This window comes from Condylura cristata, unplaced genomic scaffold, assembly GCF_000260355.1.
Source record: "Condylura cristata isolate star-nosed mole 26May11 unplaced genomic scaffold, ConCri1.0 scaffold00025, whole genome shotgun sequence".
Lineage (NCBI taxonomy): Eukaryota > Metazoa > Chordata > Mammalia > Eulipotyphla > Talpidae > Condylura > Condylura cristata.
In genome coordinates, this window is record NW_004567126.1 from 30,959,301 (window position 1) to 30,973,023 (window position 13,723).

The 13,723-nt window shown below is 62.4% G+C and overlaps 3 protein-coding genes across 3 annotated transcripts in view; 2 read left to right on the top strand and 1 right to left on the bottom strand.

Annotated features, from left to right (window-relative positions):
- The window catches only part of RNF126 (ring finger protein 126), a 15,614-nt gene extending 12,856 nt beyond the window's left edge, over nt 1–2,758 (top strand). Inside the window, exons 12-14 of the mRNA XM_012729439.1 lie at nt 903–996; nt 1,235–1,350; nt 1,420–2,758. Coding sequence (XP_012584893.1) covers nt 903–996; nt 1,235–1,350; nt 1,420–1,569 — 360 coding nt within the window. The 3' untranslated portion in view covers nt 1,570–2,758. The remainder of the gene's footprint in view (nt 1–902; nt 997–1,234; nt 1,351–1,419) is intronic.
- Nucleotides 2,759–3,027: 269 nt separating this feature from the next.
- On the bottom strand, nt 3,028–5,904 carry FGF22 (fibroblast growth factor 22). Its single transcript, XM_004689405.2, has 3 exons — nt 5,660–5,904; nt 3,659–3,762; nt 3,028–3,498 (listed from the first exon to the last, which is right to left on the bottom strand). The coding sequence occupies exons 1-3, from the start codon at nt 5,871–5,873 to the stop codon at nt 3,304–3,306; spliced, it is 513 nt and encodes a 170-aa protein (XP_004689462.1). The 5' UTR covers nt 5,874–5,904; the 3' UTR covers nt 3,028–3,303.
- A 3,782-nt stretch (nt 5,905–9,686) lies between these two features.
- Nucleotides 9,687–13,723, top strand: part of POLRMT (polymerase (RNA) mitochondrial (DNA directed)) — a 12,242-nt gene continuing 8,205 nt past the window's right edge. The window contains exons 1-4 of the mRNA XM_012729440.1: nt 9,687–9,787; nt 10,285–10,383; nt 12,092–12,690; nt 13,538–13,668. Of these exons, the coding sequence (XP_012584894.1) occupies nt 9,700–9,787; nt 10,285–10,383; nt 12,092–12,690; nt 13,538–13,668 (917 nt within the window). The 5' untranslated portion in view covers nt 9,687–9,699. The remainder of the gene's footprint in view (nt 9,788–10,284; nt 10,384–12,091; nt 12,691–13,537; nt 13,669–13,723) is intronic.

Here is a 13,723-nt window from a genome sequence, read left to right on the forward strand (position 1 = left end):
CCCTGGGTGATGGGCCCAGACCCCTGTGGAGGGAGTCACCGGGCCTCTCACCTGCCAGCACGGCCTGTAAGAGCTGCGAGCGCCGCCTCACCGGCTCAGCCCGGCGGGCTGACTGCGGCCACCCTCTGTTCCAGGATCATCCAGCAGCTGGTGAACGGCATCATCACTCCCGCCACCATCCCCAACCTGGGCCTGGGCCCCTGGTGAGTAGGTGGGCGTTCCCCTCGCCCTGCACCCTGCTCAGCCCCTCTGCCGCTTGAACCCCGACCTCTCTGCCCAGGGGTGTCCTGCACTCAAACCCGATGGACTATGCCTGGGGCGCCAACGGCCTGGACGCCATCATCACGCAGGTACGGGTGGGCCTCCCCGAGGCGGGCCTGGGCGTCTTTCCTCCTAGAGGTGCGGTGCTTGCACAGACCCATGCCAGCCAGGGCTGTGCTCCCCGGTCACCCCAGTGCTGACAGGTTGTCCCTGAACGCCCCATCCTAAAGTAGGGCATGCCTCCCGGTGGCTTCCGCCGCCGTTGGCCATTCCCAGAGCATGTAGGGGCTGCCTCCCTCGGGGTCCCACTCGGGGTGTCTTGCCAACAAGCCCTCAGAGACCCAGCTACCTTGTAGCGGGTGTGCAGGCCCGGGGAGGACGCCCAGTGTTGGAGAGGCGGGAGCCCCTGGGGTGCTATTGCAGGGCCATCGCTCACCTGCCTGCTCAGTGCTGAAGGATGAGTAAGAACCCAGGGCTGGACCATGTGTGCTCGCTGACCGGGGGGCAGGGGAGGGGGTCCAGCGACCAGGGCCAATGCAGCTTCCGGACTCTTGCAGGTGACCCCGTCCTGTGTTTCTGAGCCCTGTGGGCCAGGGCCCCCCACCACCCCAGCCCCAGCATGCTGGCCTCTTGTCTTTCAGCTCCTCAATCAGTTTGAAAACACAGGCCCCCCGCCCGCAGACAAAGAGAAAATCCAGGCCCTTCCCACCGTCCCTGTCACTGAGGAACATGTAGGTAAGCGCCCCGGGCCACTCAGCTGCCAGCCGGTTGCCTTCCACGACTTTCCACGGAGGAAGGTCTGCGAGGGGGGACTCCCAGCCGTGTCCCCTCTGTCCCCGGGACACACCCACCCCTGTGCCTTGGGTGCAAGGTGGCCCAACAGCCAATCCCCAGAGGGGTGGCCACTGGGCGGGGCTGCGGAGGGCCCCAGCCCGGCGTGCCTGGGCTCCGGCGCTGAGCAGCTGTCCCGCAGGCTCCGGGCTGGAGTGCCCCGTGTGCAAGGACGACTACGGGCTGGGCGAGCGCGTGCGGCAGCTGCCCTGCAACCACCTGTTCCACGACGGCTGCATCGTGCCCTGGCTGGAGCAGGTAAGCGGCGGCAGGCTTGGGCGCGCCCCCCCGCCCCCCCCGCTGCTGAACTTCCCTCTCCCCCTCAAGCACGACAGCTGTCCCGTCTGCCGGAAGAGCCTCACGGGACAGAACACGGCCACCAATCCTCCTGGCCTGACCGGCATGAGCTTCCCCTCTTCCTCCTCATCCAGCTCATCCAGCTCGCCCAGCAACGAGAACCCAGCCAGCAGCTCCTGAGTCCCTGAGGCCCCAGAGTGAGCCCAGCCCAGCCCGGTGCGGTCAGGGTGCCAGGGGTCGGGGCACCAGGGCCCACCCACCTGTGGCTCCCATGCCACCGCACCATGGACTTCGTGCCGGCCATGCCACGGCCACAGGCAGAGGCTGGAGGACCCGCCGCCCCCAGGGTGCAGAGGGGCGCTCGGCGCTCGGCCCCCACCAGGACGTCTGCCCGGGCCAGCATTGGCGCCGCGCCTCACCAGCTCCCGCCGTCCCATTGTCTAACCTCTCCCTCCACGTGTTCAATGGTGGAAAGGTTTTTATAATTTTAAATTATTACTGCTTTGGAATAAATGGACGTTTGGCTCACATGCGGCCGTGCACGATCTGTGGGTGGGTCGCTCTTCACGGTGCCCCCGACGGCCCCTGCCCCGCTTGCCCCCAGCACGGGAGGCCTGGGGCCACCAGGATGACCAGCAAAACCAGGAACAAAACTGCTTGACAGACTTTTTTAAAGGAAAAAATATGTGTATCTTGAAAGCTATTTAAAAATACACCTACTTAGAAAGAAGCAGGTGGTTGGCGTCTTCCTTCTGCGCCGGTGTGTCTGGGCGCACGTGGGCACCTGGCCAGCTGCCACTCTGGGGCAGTGCCATCCCAGACTGCCCCAGCCCCGATGTCTGCAGCCCTGGGAGCCTCGGGAGCAGCGGGCTGGACGCAGTGGCCGGTTGCCCCGGGTCCGCGGCGCGCGAGGACGCCCCTCCGGCAGCAGGGGTTTCTCAGATCCTGAAGACCCCAGTCGGGCACCCGCCAGCGTAGATGTGGGGAGGCACTTGCTCGCTGGCCACCCCAGGCCACTGGCGGGTTCTGACCTGGGCCAGAGCCCCCGTCCTGACAGCGCCGGCCCTGCATGAGAGCTGAGGAGGAGGCTGCTCACAGCCGCTGCCCAGCCCTGCGGCGGCTGCGTGCTCAGCGAGGCCTGGACGCCGACACCACGTTCATCGCCGCAGTCCCGGGCCGGGTGACAGCCGAGGACTGAAGCCCGGTGTGGGCAGGCTGGCTCCTCGGAGGCCCCGAGGGCAGCCCGTGAGAGGCGCTGCCCTTCGGGCTCGAGTCCTTCCGTGGCGGCCAGCAGCGCAGCGGGCTGTCTTGATCTTCTGTTCCCCTTCTGTGCACCCTGCCAGGAGTCGGGGTCCTGCCCCTCCCCTCAGCTCAGTCCCACCTGCAAAGTTCCTTCACCACTGAGGTGACACTTCCCCAGGTCCCGGGACCAGGGTCTGTTACACCTGCTTTGTTCATATCGCTTTCACCCTCAGTCCCCAGAACCCCGACCTTTTTTAGAGACCCCATTGCTCCATCCCAGCCTCCCCCACCTTCTGTTGCCTCAGACACTCCAAAACGTTCCCATCTCCGAGTCTGTGCCTTGCTTGTGCCCAACCTGGCCCATCCTCAGACCTTCCAGTGACCGCATAGCCTTGTCCTCCAGTCGCCAGCCGGGTGGGCCTCGGTTCAGCCCAGTGTGGACACACACTCAGATGGGAGCTCTCCGAGTGCCAGGCCATGTCTGGGGGTGTCCCGGCTTGACCCCAGGGCCCCACACGCAGAAGGCACTCAACACTTGTGAAACGAGCCAGAGACCAGACGGAGGGGCTGCCGTCGCCGGGGCCGCCCCCAGCCCCCAGCTCCTGGCCGCCCGCCTGGTCCTGGCGGCATCCAGAATCTCCATCCAGCCTTTCCTCGCAGCCCCTTGGGACGTCAAGAAACCAGTACCGGCAGGAAGTGGGTGGACAGGTGGTGCTGGTGAGTCCGGCCTCCCCACCGCGGGGTGCCCCGCCTGTCCAGCGCCAGGAACATGGGCCGGCCACGGCTGCGCCAGCGGAGTGAGGCATAGGTGTTGAAGCCATTCTCCTCGATGCGCTCCCGGAACCTGCAGTGCACGGTGTAGACACGCTGCGGGGGCACGGGCAGGTGAGGTGGCCTCCGGACCTGCCCGCCGGCAGTCTGCCCTCTGTCGGGCCCCGCCTAGCCTCACCCCCCGGCCCGCCCGCTGCCCACCTGCGTCCACCCCATCTACTTACTGCTCACATGCCCAGCACGCCCGCACACTCACCGACCCGTAGAGGTGGCCCCGGCGGTTCATGGCCACGTAGAAGCCGGTGTGTACAGCCTTGAGGGCCACGACACCCACCTGGACGGAGCGAATCTCAATAATACCTGCGGGAGAGGTCAAGTCGGCTCTGGCCCACCACCTGCTTGCTGCTTCCTTCCTCTCTCCCTTGTGTCGGTCCCAAGTCCCTGCACTGGGTGTGGTGACACACCTGGGACTGCCTTGGGCATGTGGGAGCTGGTGGGGATGTGGGGGGCCCTAGCCTTTCCTTGAGGGAGCCACAGTAAGCTCTGGAGCGGAAGAGGGCTTGGGTTAAGTCAGGGCAGGGAAACCAAGCTGCAGGAGGCTGGCACCTGCCTGGGCGAGCTGCTGATTTCTGTAAGGATAAGTAGAGCGCAGCATGCAGACCGCTAATCCTGGCCATGCCCACGTGAGCCTGCCCGGGGCTCACGCTTCACACCTGTCTTGTGTGTGGTAAGGAGGTGGAACTCCAGGCACGCTGCCCCACTACCACGCACAGCAGCCCAGAGGGCTGTGCGTCACCTCCCGGGGGCCACAGACATGCAAAACGGCAGGGCCAGTCTTGGTGGGTGACCCCAGGCAAGCTCCGCCCTTCTCCGCTGACGTGTCCTGCGCAGAGATAGCCACGGCCCGCGCTTCAGCCCCACTTGGGTACGGAGCCGGTCTGGTCTTCCGGACTCAGTGCCTGAGGCGCCGGGGGCTCAGCCCAGGCCCCGTGGGTCTTCGCACCTGCTATTCCCTTGGCCAAACACCTGGCTACTCCACAGATGAGGTTCGGCTCAAGCCTCCTCCTCCGAGGAGCCCCTGACCCCTCCAGTAGGGTCATCTCCCATAGGTTGCCATTTCCTTTCCTCTGCACCCCACGTGGCCCTCTCTGAAACTACGCCGCTGCTCGCTAGTTTGACGCCCACCCTCGGCCTGGGAGCCCCGTGGGTGGGTTGTCTCAAACGCTGTTTCGTCTCCCTGCCCCACAAAGCACACAGCCAGTGGCTTAACAAAGGAGCGAACCCCCCACGCCCTACCCGCCCAGATCCGCCCATCGCTTGTCACCACCACTGCTGCTCAGATCGGGAAACTGAGGCCCAGAGACACACAGTGACTGTATCAGGTCACCCAGCAGTGCCAGGCCTCACCCCCAGCCTGAGGCCATCCTGCCTGGCCAGCCGAGCCCACAGCCTGTGGACCGGCCTGGCCAGTCGCTCGCCATTGTCCTCATCGGGCGAGCCTAATGAGGGCCTTGGGAGCGCCAGATGAAAGCAGCTGGGAAGGCAGGGGTGATTATCTGTCCTAATGGTGGTGATTCAGGCGGTGGCCAGCCATTAGCTTGGGCTCCCCGGCTCCTCCGGCCGGAACCTCAGAGCTGCGGGGAGACTGCGACGGGTCATCATGACCCTGGTCTCCCCGCTGCCACGCCACCTTTCTGTCCCTGCGTCTCTTCTTGCCTCACACATTTAATAAGCGCCTGCTGTTTGCTGGGTGGGGCGGCAGGGACAGTGACTCCAGCTCCAGGTTCTGGGCATCATGGAGTCACAGCTCCAACCGCCCCCTGGCAGTGTGACCCAGGGCAGCTCATTTCCCCTCTCTGTGCCTCAGTTTCCTTCCGCATCAGCCAAATGGGTGTCTAGGGGGAGAGTGGTCCCCAGCCTAGGCAGGTGAGGCTGGCTGGCACCGTGGGACATGCAGCGCTCAGGCCCTGGGTCAGAGGGACAGAGCCGGGGGCCCTTCCTGGGCCCCCGAGAATGGGCCCAGACACCCACTCTCAGGATAAGCCCCAAGACCGTTCTCTGCTGCCGAGCGGTGGAGCTGGTGACCGCCTCTCGACCCTTGCTGCCTCTGGCCAACGCCCCAGCTGTGGGCTGGGCCCATCCTACAGTTGAGGAAACTGAGGCCTGGGGATGCTTCCCGCGACCAGCTGGCACGTTACTGTTTCCCTTGCTTCTGTCCCCCGAGGGACCCCGCCCCCGTGGTCCCCGGCATACTCACTGTCAGGGCTGTGGCGCCAGCGGGTGCCCTGCACTCGACCGCTGGGGTCCACGCACAGGAAAAAGTGGGTGGAGGAGAAGAGGCGCCGCCAGCGCACGTCGCCCTCCAGGTGTGGGTAGCTGCGCGGCCTCCGCGGACAGCTTGGGGTCCCCGCGGCGCTGGGCGCCCGTGCCAGCAGCAGCCACGCTAGGCCCAGCCACAGGCGAGGGCGCATGGCCCGCGTCCCGCTCGCCGCCGCTCGTGCCTCCCCGCGCGCGTCGGCGGCTCTGTCTTTGCGGGGGGGCGGAGCGTCCGACCGGGACCGCCCCTCGCGGGCCAATAGGGCGCCCCGGGGGTGGGTCCCGCGCAGCTAGAGGCGGGCCAGGGTGCGGGGCGGGGCAAGACCCAAGAGCCGACCAATGAATCGCCGGGAACTGGCCAATGGCGCGCCTCGGGCGGGGAGGCCGCGCTGTGGGGGCGGGGCTTCGAGCGGTCGGGGGCGGGGCCAGGGCGCAGGGCGGGGCCCATTCAGGAACGTACTCTCCAGCCTCCACGCGTGTTTGTTTGTCTTGCGGGGCAGGGTGGGGAGGGCAGTGCCTGTCGGTGAGTCACTGGGTTGGCCTGCAGGGTCTGCGGGGGTGTAAGTGTGAGAGGGGCTGGGGCAGAGCCACGGAGGGAGACAGAGATAGAGACAGACACGTAGTGCGAGACGGAAATCAGAGACACGGGTGAGAGACGTAGAGACAGAGAGGTAGGTAGAAATTGAATGAGGCAGAGAGATACCATAAAACAAGAACAGACAGAAAGGGGGGTGGGCATCAGAGGTTGGGATGGAAGCTGTGAGCAGGCCCATGGATTGGGTACTCCCAGGTGGGACTGGTCAGCACGCCAAATTAGAGCGGACTCAGGGGCTGCCCCAAGGGCAGGGTCTTCACTGAGGGGTAGGACGTCAGGGAACTTGGAGGTGCCGGGCAGGAAATGGTTTGGGGACAGCACGCACAGCCTTTGGGCAGTTGGGCTCATGGGGTGCGGTAAGTGGAACAGTGGCTAATTCTAGGAGGGGCATGTGGGTGCGTCCATTCTAGCTGACAGGGACACAGACTGTGACCTTGACCAGCAGGCCATCCTGGGCCTCCCGGGCTGTACTTCCATGGCGGCAGGTGTGAGGTAGCCCCTTTACACCCAACCTGCTCATCATTTACACACACCAGAGTCCCACTGGGAGCTGTCTGAGCTCTGAGGCCACAGTGAATAAATAGGCAAGGAAACTGAGGCCCAAGAGGCCCCACACAGGACACGTCAGGCCTCCTAGCTCCTGCCCCTCTTCTCCGACCAGTCTGTGGCCTTGGCCTGCCCTAAGTGCTGGAGGGGTAGCTAGTCTGGCTGGACACCAGAATGCCTTACTGGTGGCCCTGGGGGTATTCAATTCCCTCTCCTTGCCCCAGGAGGGTAACCTGTGGGGGAGTGGGGGGCACACAGGGGATGTGGCGTGGAGTGCAGTATGCAGACACCTTCTGGCCCAGCCAGAGATTTGGGTCTTCCCTTCCTCAAGCATTCACCTGTCCCCTAAAAGAATTATCTTCAGGTCCCCTGAAGATGGGATTGGACCAAAGCCTGGGAACTGTCCTGCTCTGCTGTTGGAGTTTACTAACAGTTCCATTGAGATAGAATTGACAGGTCACACAAATCACTCACTTAAAAGTGTAGCACTCAGTGTTGCAGTCTACTCAGATTTGTATGACCACCACCTCTACCTAATTCTAGAATATTCCATGACCCTCCAAAGGAAGCTTCACTCCTATGGAAGTCTCCCTTGTTCCCCTCTCATAGCAGTGTCACTGTGTATCATTGTCTGTGGCTGTCCTGGACATTCTTCTCACCAGTATGCTCACACACTGCAGGCCTTGTGTTTCTGGCTTCTTTCCCTGAGCGTGCTGTTTTCAAGGCCTGGCCATGTTAGTGTGTGTTAGTCTCCTTCCTTTTTCATGGTTAAATGATGTTCCATTGTGTGGATGGATTACACGTGTTTATCCATTCATTCGCTGATGAACAAGAGTTGTTTCTACTCTCCTTGTTATGAGATGTGGATATAAATGTACATTTCACTTGGGTTCAGAACTCAGAATGAAATTATTACACGGTAACTCCACGCTGAACCTTCAGAGGCACCACTGACTATTTTCTGAGTGGGCTGCATCATTTCACAGCCCATCTGCTGCCGACTATTTTCTCCATCGACCTCCTCCTTCCGGAGATCCTACCTCCTCTTTGTTTTCTCCACACAAACTTCTGAAATCTCATAGAATGACCCACAACTCAGCTTCATTTGAACAGGACTTGATTGGACAAACATTCTGGTTGAAAACCCAACGTACGTGAAGAGTTTGTGTAACACAGTGTTGCCCAAATTCCAGGCACTTGATGCCATGGTTCCTATTTAATTACTTGAGTCTTCATCCGTCATGAGTATTATTAAAATTTTCTTGCTGAAGATTTACAAGGAAACCTGACACCACCATCAGGAATCGGAAACCAGTGCCATACTTTGACACACTGACGATAACCATAAAAAAAAATACAATGAAAAGAGAACAAGGTGACAAATTCTCAGGTGAATAGGATGGCAGGGAGCTGAAACAGGAGTAAAACACACTGAGTGAGACTTCCCATGATGCTCAGGAGGTGTGAGTGAGAACTAAAAGAACAGCTTTCCCGTTGATAAGGTCCAAGAATCTTAGGGTTAGGTCATGTGATGTCCCATTGAATAGAAGTGGAAACTGAGGCATAAGAATTCAGAGGTCTTGACTGACACCCCAGGTTCATGGCTTTGCCAGTTGGTTGGGTATGAGGGATATCTCAAGGTCTTGGGGCCAGGTCCAGCTGGTTCAGCCCCCAGGTCAGGAAGGCAACCCCAGGTGTGAGTCAGGGTGAGGTCAGAGGCCCCAGGGAATCCTGGGGTGGGCTGGGGCAGTTTCTCCAGGGTGCTGCAGTCTGTTGAAAACATTCCTAGCCGGTGGCATCACAATGCCTGCGTGGGCAGCTGTGTCTGGAATGTGCTGTCAAGAGTCTGACAGGCCTAGGAGTCTGGCCTTTCCAGCACAAAGGTCTGAGCTAATAGAGAAATGAAAGCCTGAGCCTCTGAGGCCTGATCCCAGAGCTCCTGGAATCTGGCCCCCGAGGACCCCCCAGTCTTGCCTCTGCTTCCTCTCCCCAACACCCACCCTGCACAGGTTCTTGCAACACCCCCTGCTTGTTCCTGCTTCCAGGCCTTTGCACTTGTTCTGACTTCGGCCTGCAAATGAGTGCAGATGTCTTTACTCTTGTCTTTCACATACCAGCTGGTCCCAGACCAGGTGCTTGTGTCCCTCTGCCTCAGTTTCCCCCCCATCATTGTAAGTGGGCATGTCTTCCTAGTCTGACTACTGCTTACCTTTGAGTGGTAGCATCTTGGAGGCCAGGGCTAGGAAGCTCCAGGCTTGAGGGATTATCTCTATCAATCATCTCAGTTTAGCAGGTCAGTTCCTGCCCTACTCTGGCCCTGACCTTGGGGGCTTGGGCAAAGTGGAGAAACGGAGGGCAGAAAAGCACACGAAAGAAATGTCCTAAACACATCTATATGGGAGTCAGACGCATCCGGGCTTTCATTCCAGTCTCCCTAATGTTCGTATTGTGCAACTTCAGGTGACTACATGGACGGCTTTGAACCTCAGTTTCCCTCACAATAAACTAGTATCTGCTCCAAAGTAGCGGTTGGATCAATGAGGACCGCGACAAGAACCTCTAAATAGTTGAGCGTGTCGTTGCAAAAACCAAAAACCCAGATTTGGGTCCTCCCCGAGACGGGCTCAGAGTCACTCACTCACCTGCAGAGATTGCCCTAAACAGCCATCCCGCTCTTCCTGACAGTTCTGACGCCGGGGGCCCGTTGCCCGCTGGGAGTTGTAGTTCGGCCCCTACGCTTCTGCCTGCGCTGTCCCTTCGCGGCTGCCGTCCGCCATGGAACTACAACTCCCAGCAGGCGGCGCAGGCGCGGTGCGGTGGGCCGCGGGGCCGCGTGCGGCATGTCGGCGCTGCGCTGGAGCCGCGGCGCGGCGGGACTCGGCTGGGCCTTACGGCCTGCGGGCCGCCCCGGACTCCCGGCGGAGGAAGGTAACGCGGCAGAGGCCGGGGGCGACCTCGCGGCCACGTCCCCTCTCCTCTGCCCCTCCCGGCCCGTGCCGGCAGCCGCCGCCGGGAGCGTGACCTCTGACTTCGGCTCCAGGAGCCAGCTATCCCCGAGCTTTGCCTTTTTGTGATTCTTGGGGACCCACCCCCTGCACCCCGTCTTCACTCGCCCTTGACTCGCTTGCCCTCCCGACGGGGGCCTGTGGAGCATTTTGACCTTTGATTCTTGGTTTCTTTTGGAAGCTCCCGGCATTTAGGACTCTTGATCTTTGAACTTTAGTTGGGGGAACTTTTCTGCCCGACCCCACCCCCCGATATTCTTACTACGTAGTGACCCCTCACTTTTGAGGGGGTCATGATTTCTTCCAGTGAGAGCATGACCTTTGACATTGACCATCGAATTCAGGACTCCTTTGCCTCAGGGTTCAGGATTTTTGCGCTCGACAGCACGTGTAACCCCGACAGCCTCATCTCTCCCGCAGGGGCCCTCCGCAGTTTCTGTGGCCGAAGAAGCAACTCCACTGCCCACCCTTGTGAGCAAGACCCCAAGAAGGACTGGGGCCACGCAGAACTCCTGGAGGGTGAGCCTGACCCCCGGGCTTGGGACCCGAAATCTTGCTCACTGCCCCCCCCCCCAACAGCCAGCCACTCTGCTGGGGCCACCTCCTGATTCCACGGAAAGGGTGTTGATCTGAGAAATGGGGTGACTTGGTGTGGGTTCCACACGTGGCCAAGAGGGCCTGCTGAGACGCCCGAAGTGTGAGACCTCTTGGTGGGTGCTGAGCCCCTGTGGCATGATGTAGGCGGGGGACACTTACAACTCCACCCCAAACCCACCAGGTTCCCTCAATTTCTGAGTAGTTGAGACCCAAAATTATGGTTGGGCAGACTTGTCCCAGGACATAGGCAGCTGCACACGCAGAGCTAGGCTTTGGGCCCGGAGCTGACCCGCTTGACCCCCTCCTGGGATCTGGGTGACTGATGGGGTACCGTCCCTGGCCTTTCATCTTCGGAAAGGGTGGCGTGGTCCTGATGACCTCACCAGCTGGCAGCCTCAGGAGGAGGCCGGGCATCTGTCCTGTCTCTCTTCCCCACCTCCTTCCTTGGAGACCACTCCCCTCTGCACCTGCAGCGGGGCTGCAGGGGGCTGGTGAGCCCTTAGAAAATAAGTTTCTTTCAGAAAACTCAGATACAGAAGTAAAAACTCAAGTTTCAGCAGCAGCCTGTCTTTTCTAACCATCTGATTGTTTTAAAACAAACTCCAGGTACAGCACTGAGCTGGAGGAAGGTTCTCGAAACCTCAGTCACGTCAAGTGGCCTTAGCCAGAATCCTCCACCCCGTGCCCTCCTCCAAAGGACGCAGGCCCTGTGCCCTCCTCCAAAGGACGCAGGCCCTGTGGCTCCGCCAGGAGGAGCTGTGGCCTCTTGGGCTGTGGCCCCTGCTGGCGCCTTCTCAGCTCCCAGGTCAGCTCAGGTGTCACAGCCACGGGGAGCGCAGGGGTCGACCAGCGCCCTGTGCCTGCTCCCTGTCACGTCTGCGGGGCTTCCCTCTTCCACGTGACAGCCTGGAAGCCATCCTTTCCCATGCCGGGGCTCCGCGGCCCGCTTCAGCACCTCCTCTGTCCTGTGCTGAGGCCAGCCGAGGTCGCTTCTCAGTTAGAGACGCAGGCACAGGCCAGACAGTCCATTCTCCTTATTCCTGGGTTCAGTTTGTAACCCCAGTCACTACTGAAGGCACTTTAGATCGCTACCTGAGAGCTGTTTTTTCCAGCTGCAGTCCAAGCAGGCCTCACTGCCTGGGGTCCTGCCCAGACTGTTGCCAGGCCCTGGTTAGTGCTGCACGTTTTGGTGTCTTGTGTTTGTGGCTGATTTTGCTCCTCGCAATGGCCCCAAGAGCAGTGCGTGGTGCTGCCAGCATCCCGAGTGCGGGAAGGCTGTGACCCTTGGGAAGGAGCACCCCCGGCAGCGGGTGCCGAGGCCCGCGGCCATTATGACCGCGCTGGGTGAGCCAGGAGGTCGGGCTGGTGAGGCCTGGCGGTGGGGCACCAGGTGCCTTGGCGGCAGTGCCCTGGGGCGGGGGCGAGTGGCAGAGGCTGGCCTGGAAGGACAGCGCAGGGGGGAGCAGGTTTGGGGCACCAGGACTCGTTTGGGGTATTGAAAGCCTGGAGTGGAGAGGTGCTAAACAGGTGGGTGAGTGCCGCACGCCGAGGCATCGTCAGCAGCTGCAGCAGCCAGTGAAGTCCCGCACTAGCCCCTGTGGGGTCCCTGACATCTTCGCTGTCCCCACAGTGCTCGAGGCCCGGGTGCGGCAGCTGCAGGCCGAGTGTGTGTCGGAGGTGACCGTGAACAGGGTGGGTGTGGCGCGGCTCCAGGAGGGCGGCATCCTCCAGGCCTCCAGGAAGACCCAGATGGGTGTCGGGGGTGCTGCCCCGGGGCTCAGTGGCCGCTGGGCACAGAAGCTGGACAAGGAGAAGCAGAAACAGCAGAAGCAGATGAGGAGCAAGTCTCAGGAGCAGGCCTCGGTGCTGGCGCCCGGGCTGCAGCTGCGGCTGAGACCCCGGCTGCGTGACAAGCAGCTGTCCAGCTGCCTGCAGCGCTGGGTGAGCGACGCCGCCGGCCGCCCCTGGGAGGAGCAGCTGGCACAGCTGCTGCAGGACGCCCCGCGGAAGCTGAGCCGGGAGGCAGAGGACGAGCCGGCGGACGCGGCCGCCCTGGCGCGCCTGGAGGCGCAGCAGCACAGGCTGCTGTCCTTCTTCGAGTGCTGCCTGCTCTCCGACCACCTGCCCCTCGCCCACCACGTGCTGGCCGCCCAGCACAGCAAGGTCCGGCACCCGCGGCTGCTGACGCTGGCCATGTACAACACTGTCATGCTGGGCTGGGCACGCAAGGTGAGCGCGCGTGGGTGGGAGGGGTCCCCGCCCCCGCCGCTGGCCGCCCGCTGCCGGCCAGTCGCTCAGCTGGATCCTTTCTCAGCCTTAATCCCAAGGCCTCCGAATGTTACTTTCACTAATAACTTGAGTTTTGTCAAACACAAGTCGCAGGTGGCCCTCAGTTGTGCCCCCAAGCAGGAGCGGCTCAGCGCCTTTCCTCTCACGTTGCTGAGATTGCGGAAAGCCCCCTGGAGGTGGGCGGCACGCTCGTCTTGGCGAGGAGCATTTCTGCTGCCCACAGCTCAGCACTTGACCTGTGGCTGCTCCCACCGAGGAGCTGGGTGCTTCATTCAGATACAGCCGTGCGTCCTGACCACCAGGTCGGGCGGGGCCGCCCCGCCCCGTGCAGCCCTGGGTCCCCGGGAGCACGCAGGGCCTCGGTGGGAGGCTGTGGGTCCCCCCGGAAGGCTCCGTGGCAGCGTCCAGGCCGGGGAGTTGCCGTGTCTGGGTGGTTGGGCACGGTTCCCCGCCAGGGACAGCACGCTCGGGGCACCCGGTGGGCACAGGAGACACCGCCCAGCCACGCCACTCCCGGGAGGCAGCTAGGAGAGAGGCTGCTGGCGCGAGGGCGGGGTGCAGACCGGAGCTGGGGCCGGCGCGCCCCGGGCGGACTCGGATGCCGAGGCCGCCTTCGCAGCAGGTCGCCGCTGTCCGTGAAGTAAAACACGCCGCGTTCCCTCCCAGAGCCGCTCGGCTCGTGGCCACGCGCCGGGGTCCCCCACAGGCCTCTGCCCCGCCTCGCGTGGTGGCTGCAGCTGGAGGGGCCCGGCGCCCCGCCTCACGCCGCGCCCGCCTGTCCCCGCAGGGCTCCTTCAAGGAGCTGGTCTTTGTGTTCTACATGGTGAAGGACGCCGGCCTCACCCCGGACCTGCTGTCCTACGCGGCTGCCCTGCAGTGCATGGGGCGGCTGGACAAGGATGCCCGCACCATCCAGAGGTGGGTGTCAGCGCGCCTCGCCCCACACAGCCACGCGCCCCGGGCCGCGCCGGGG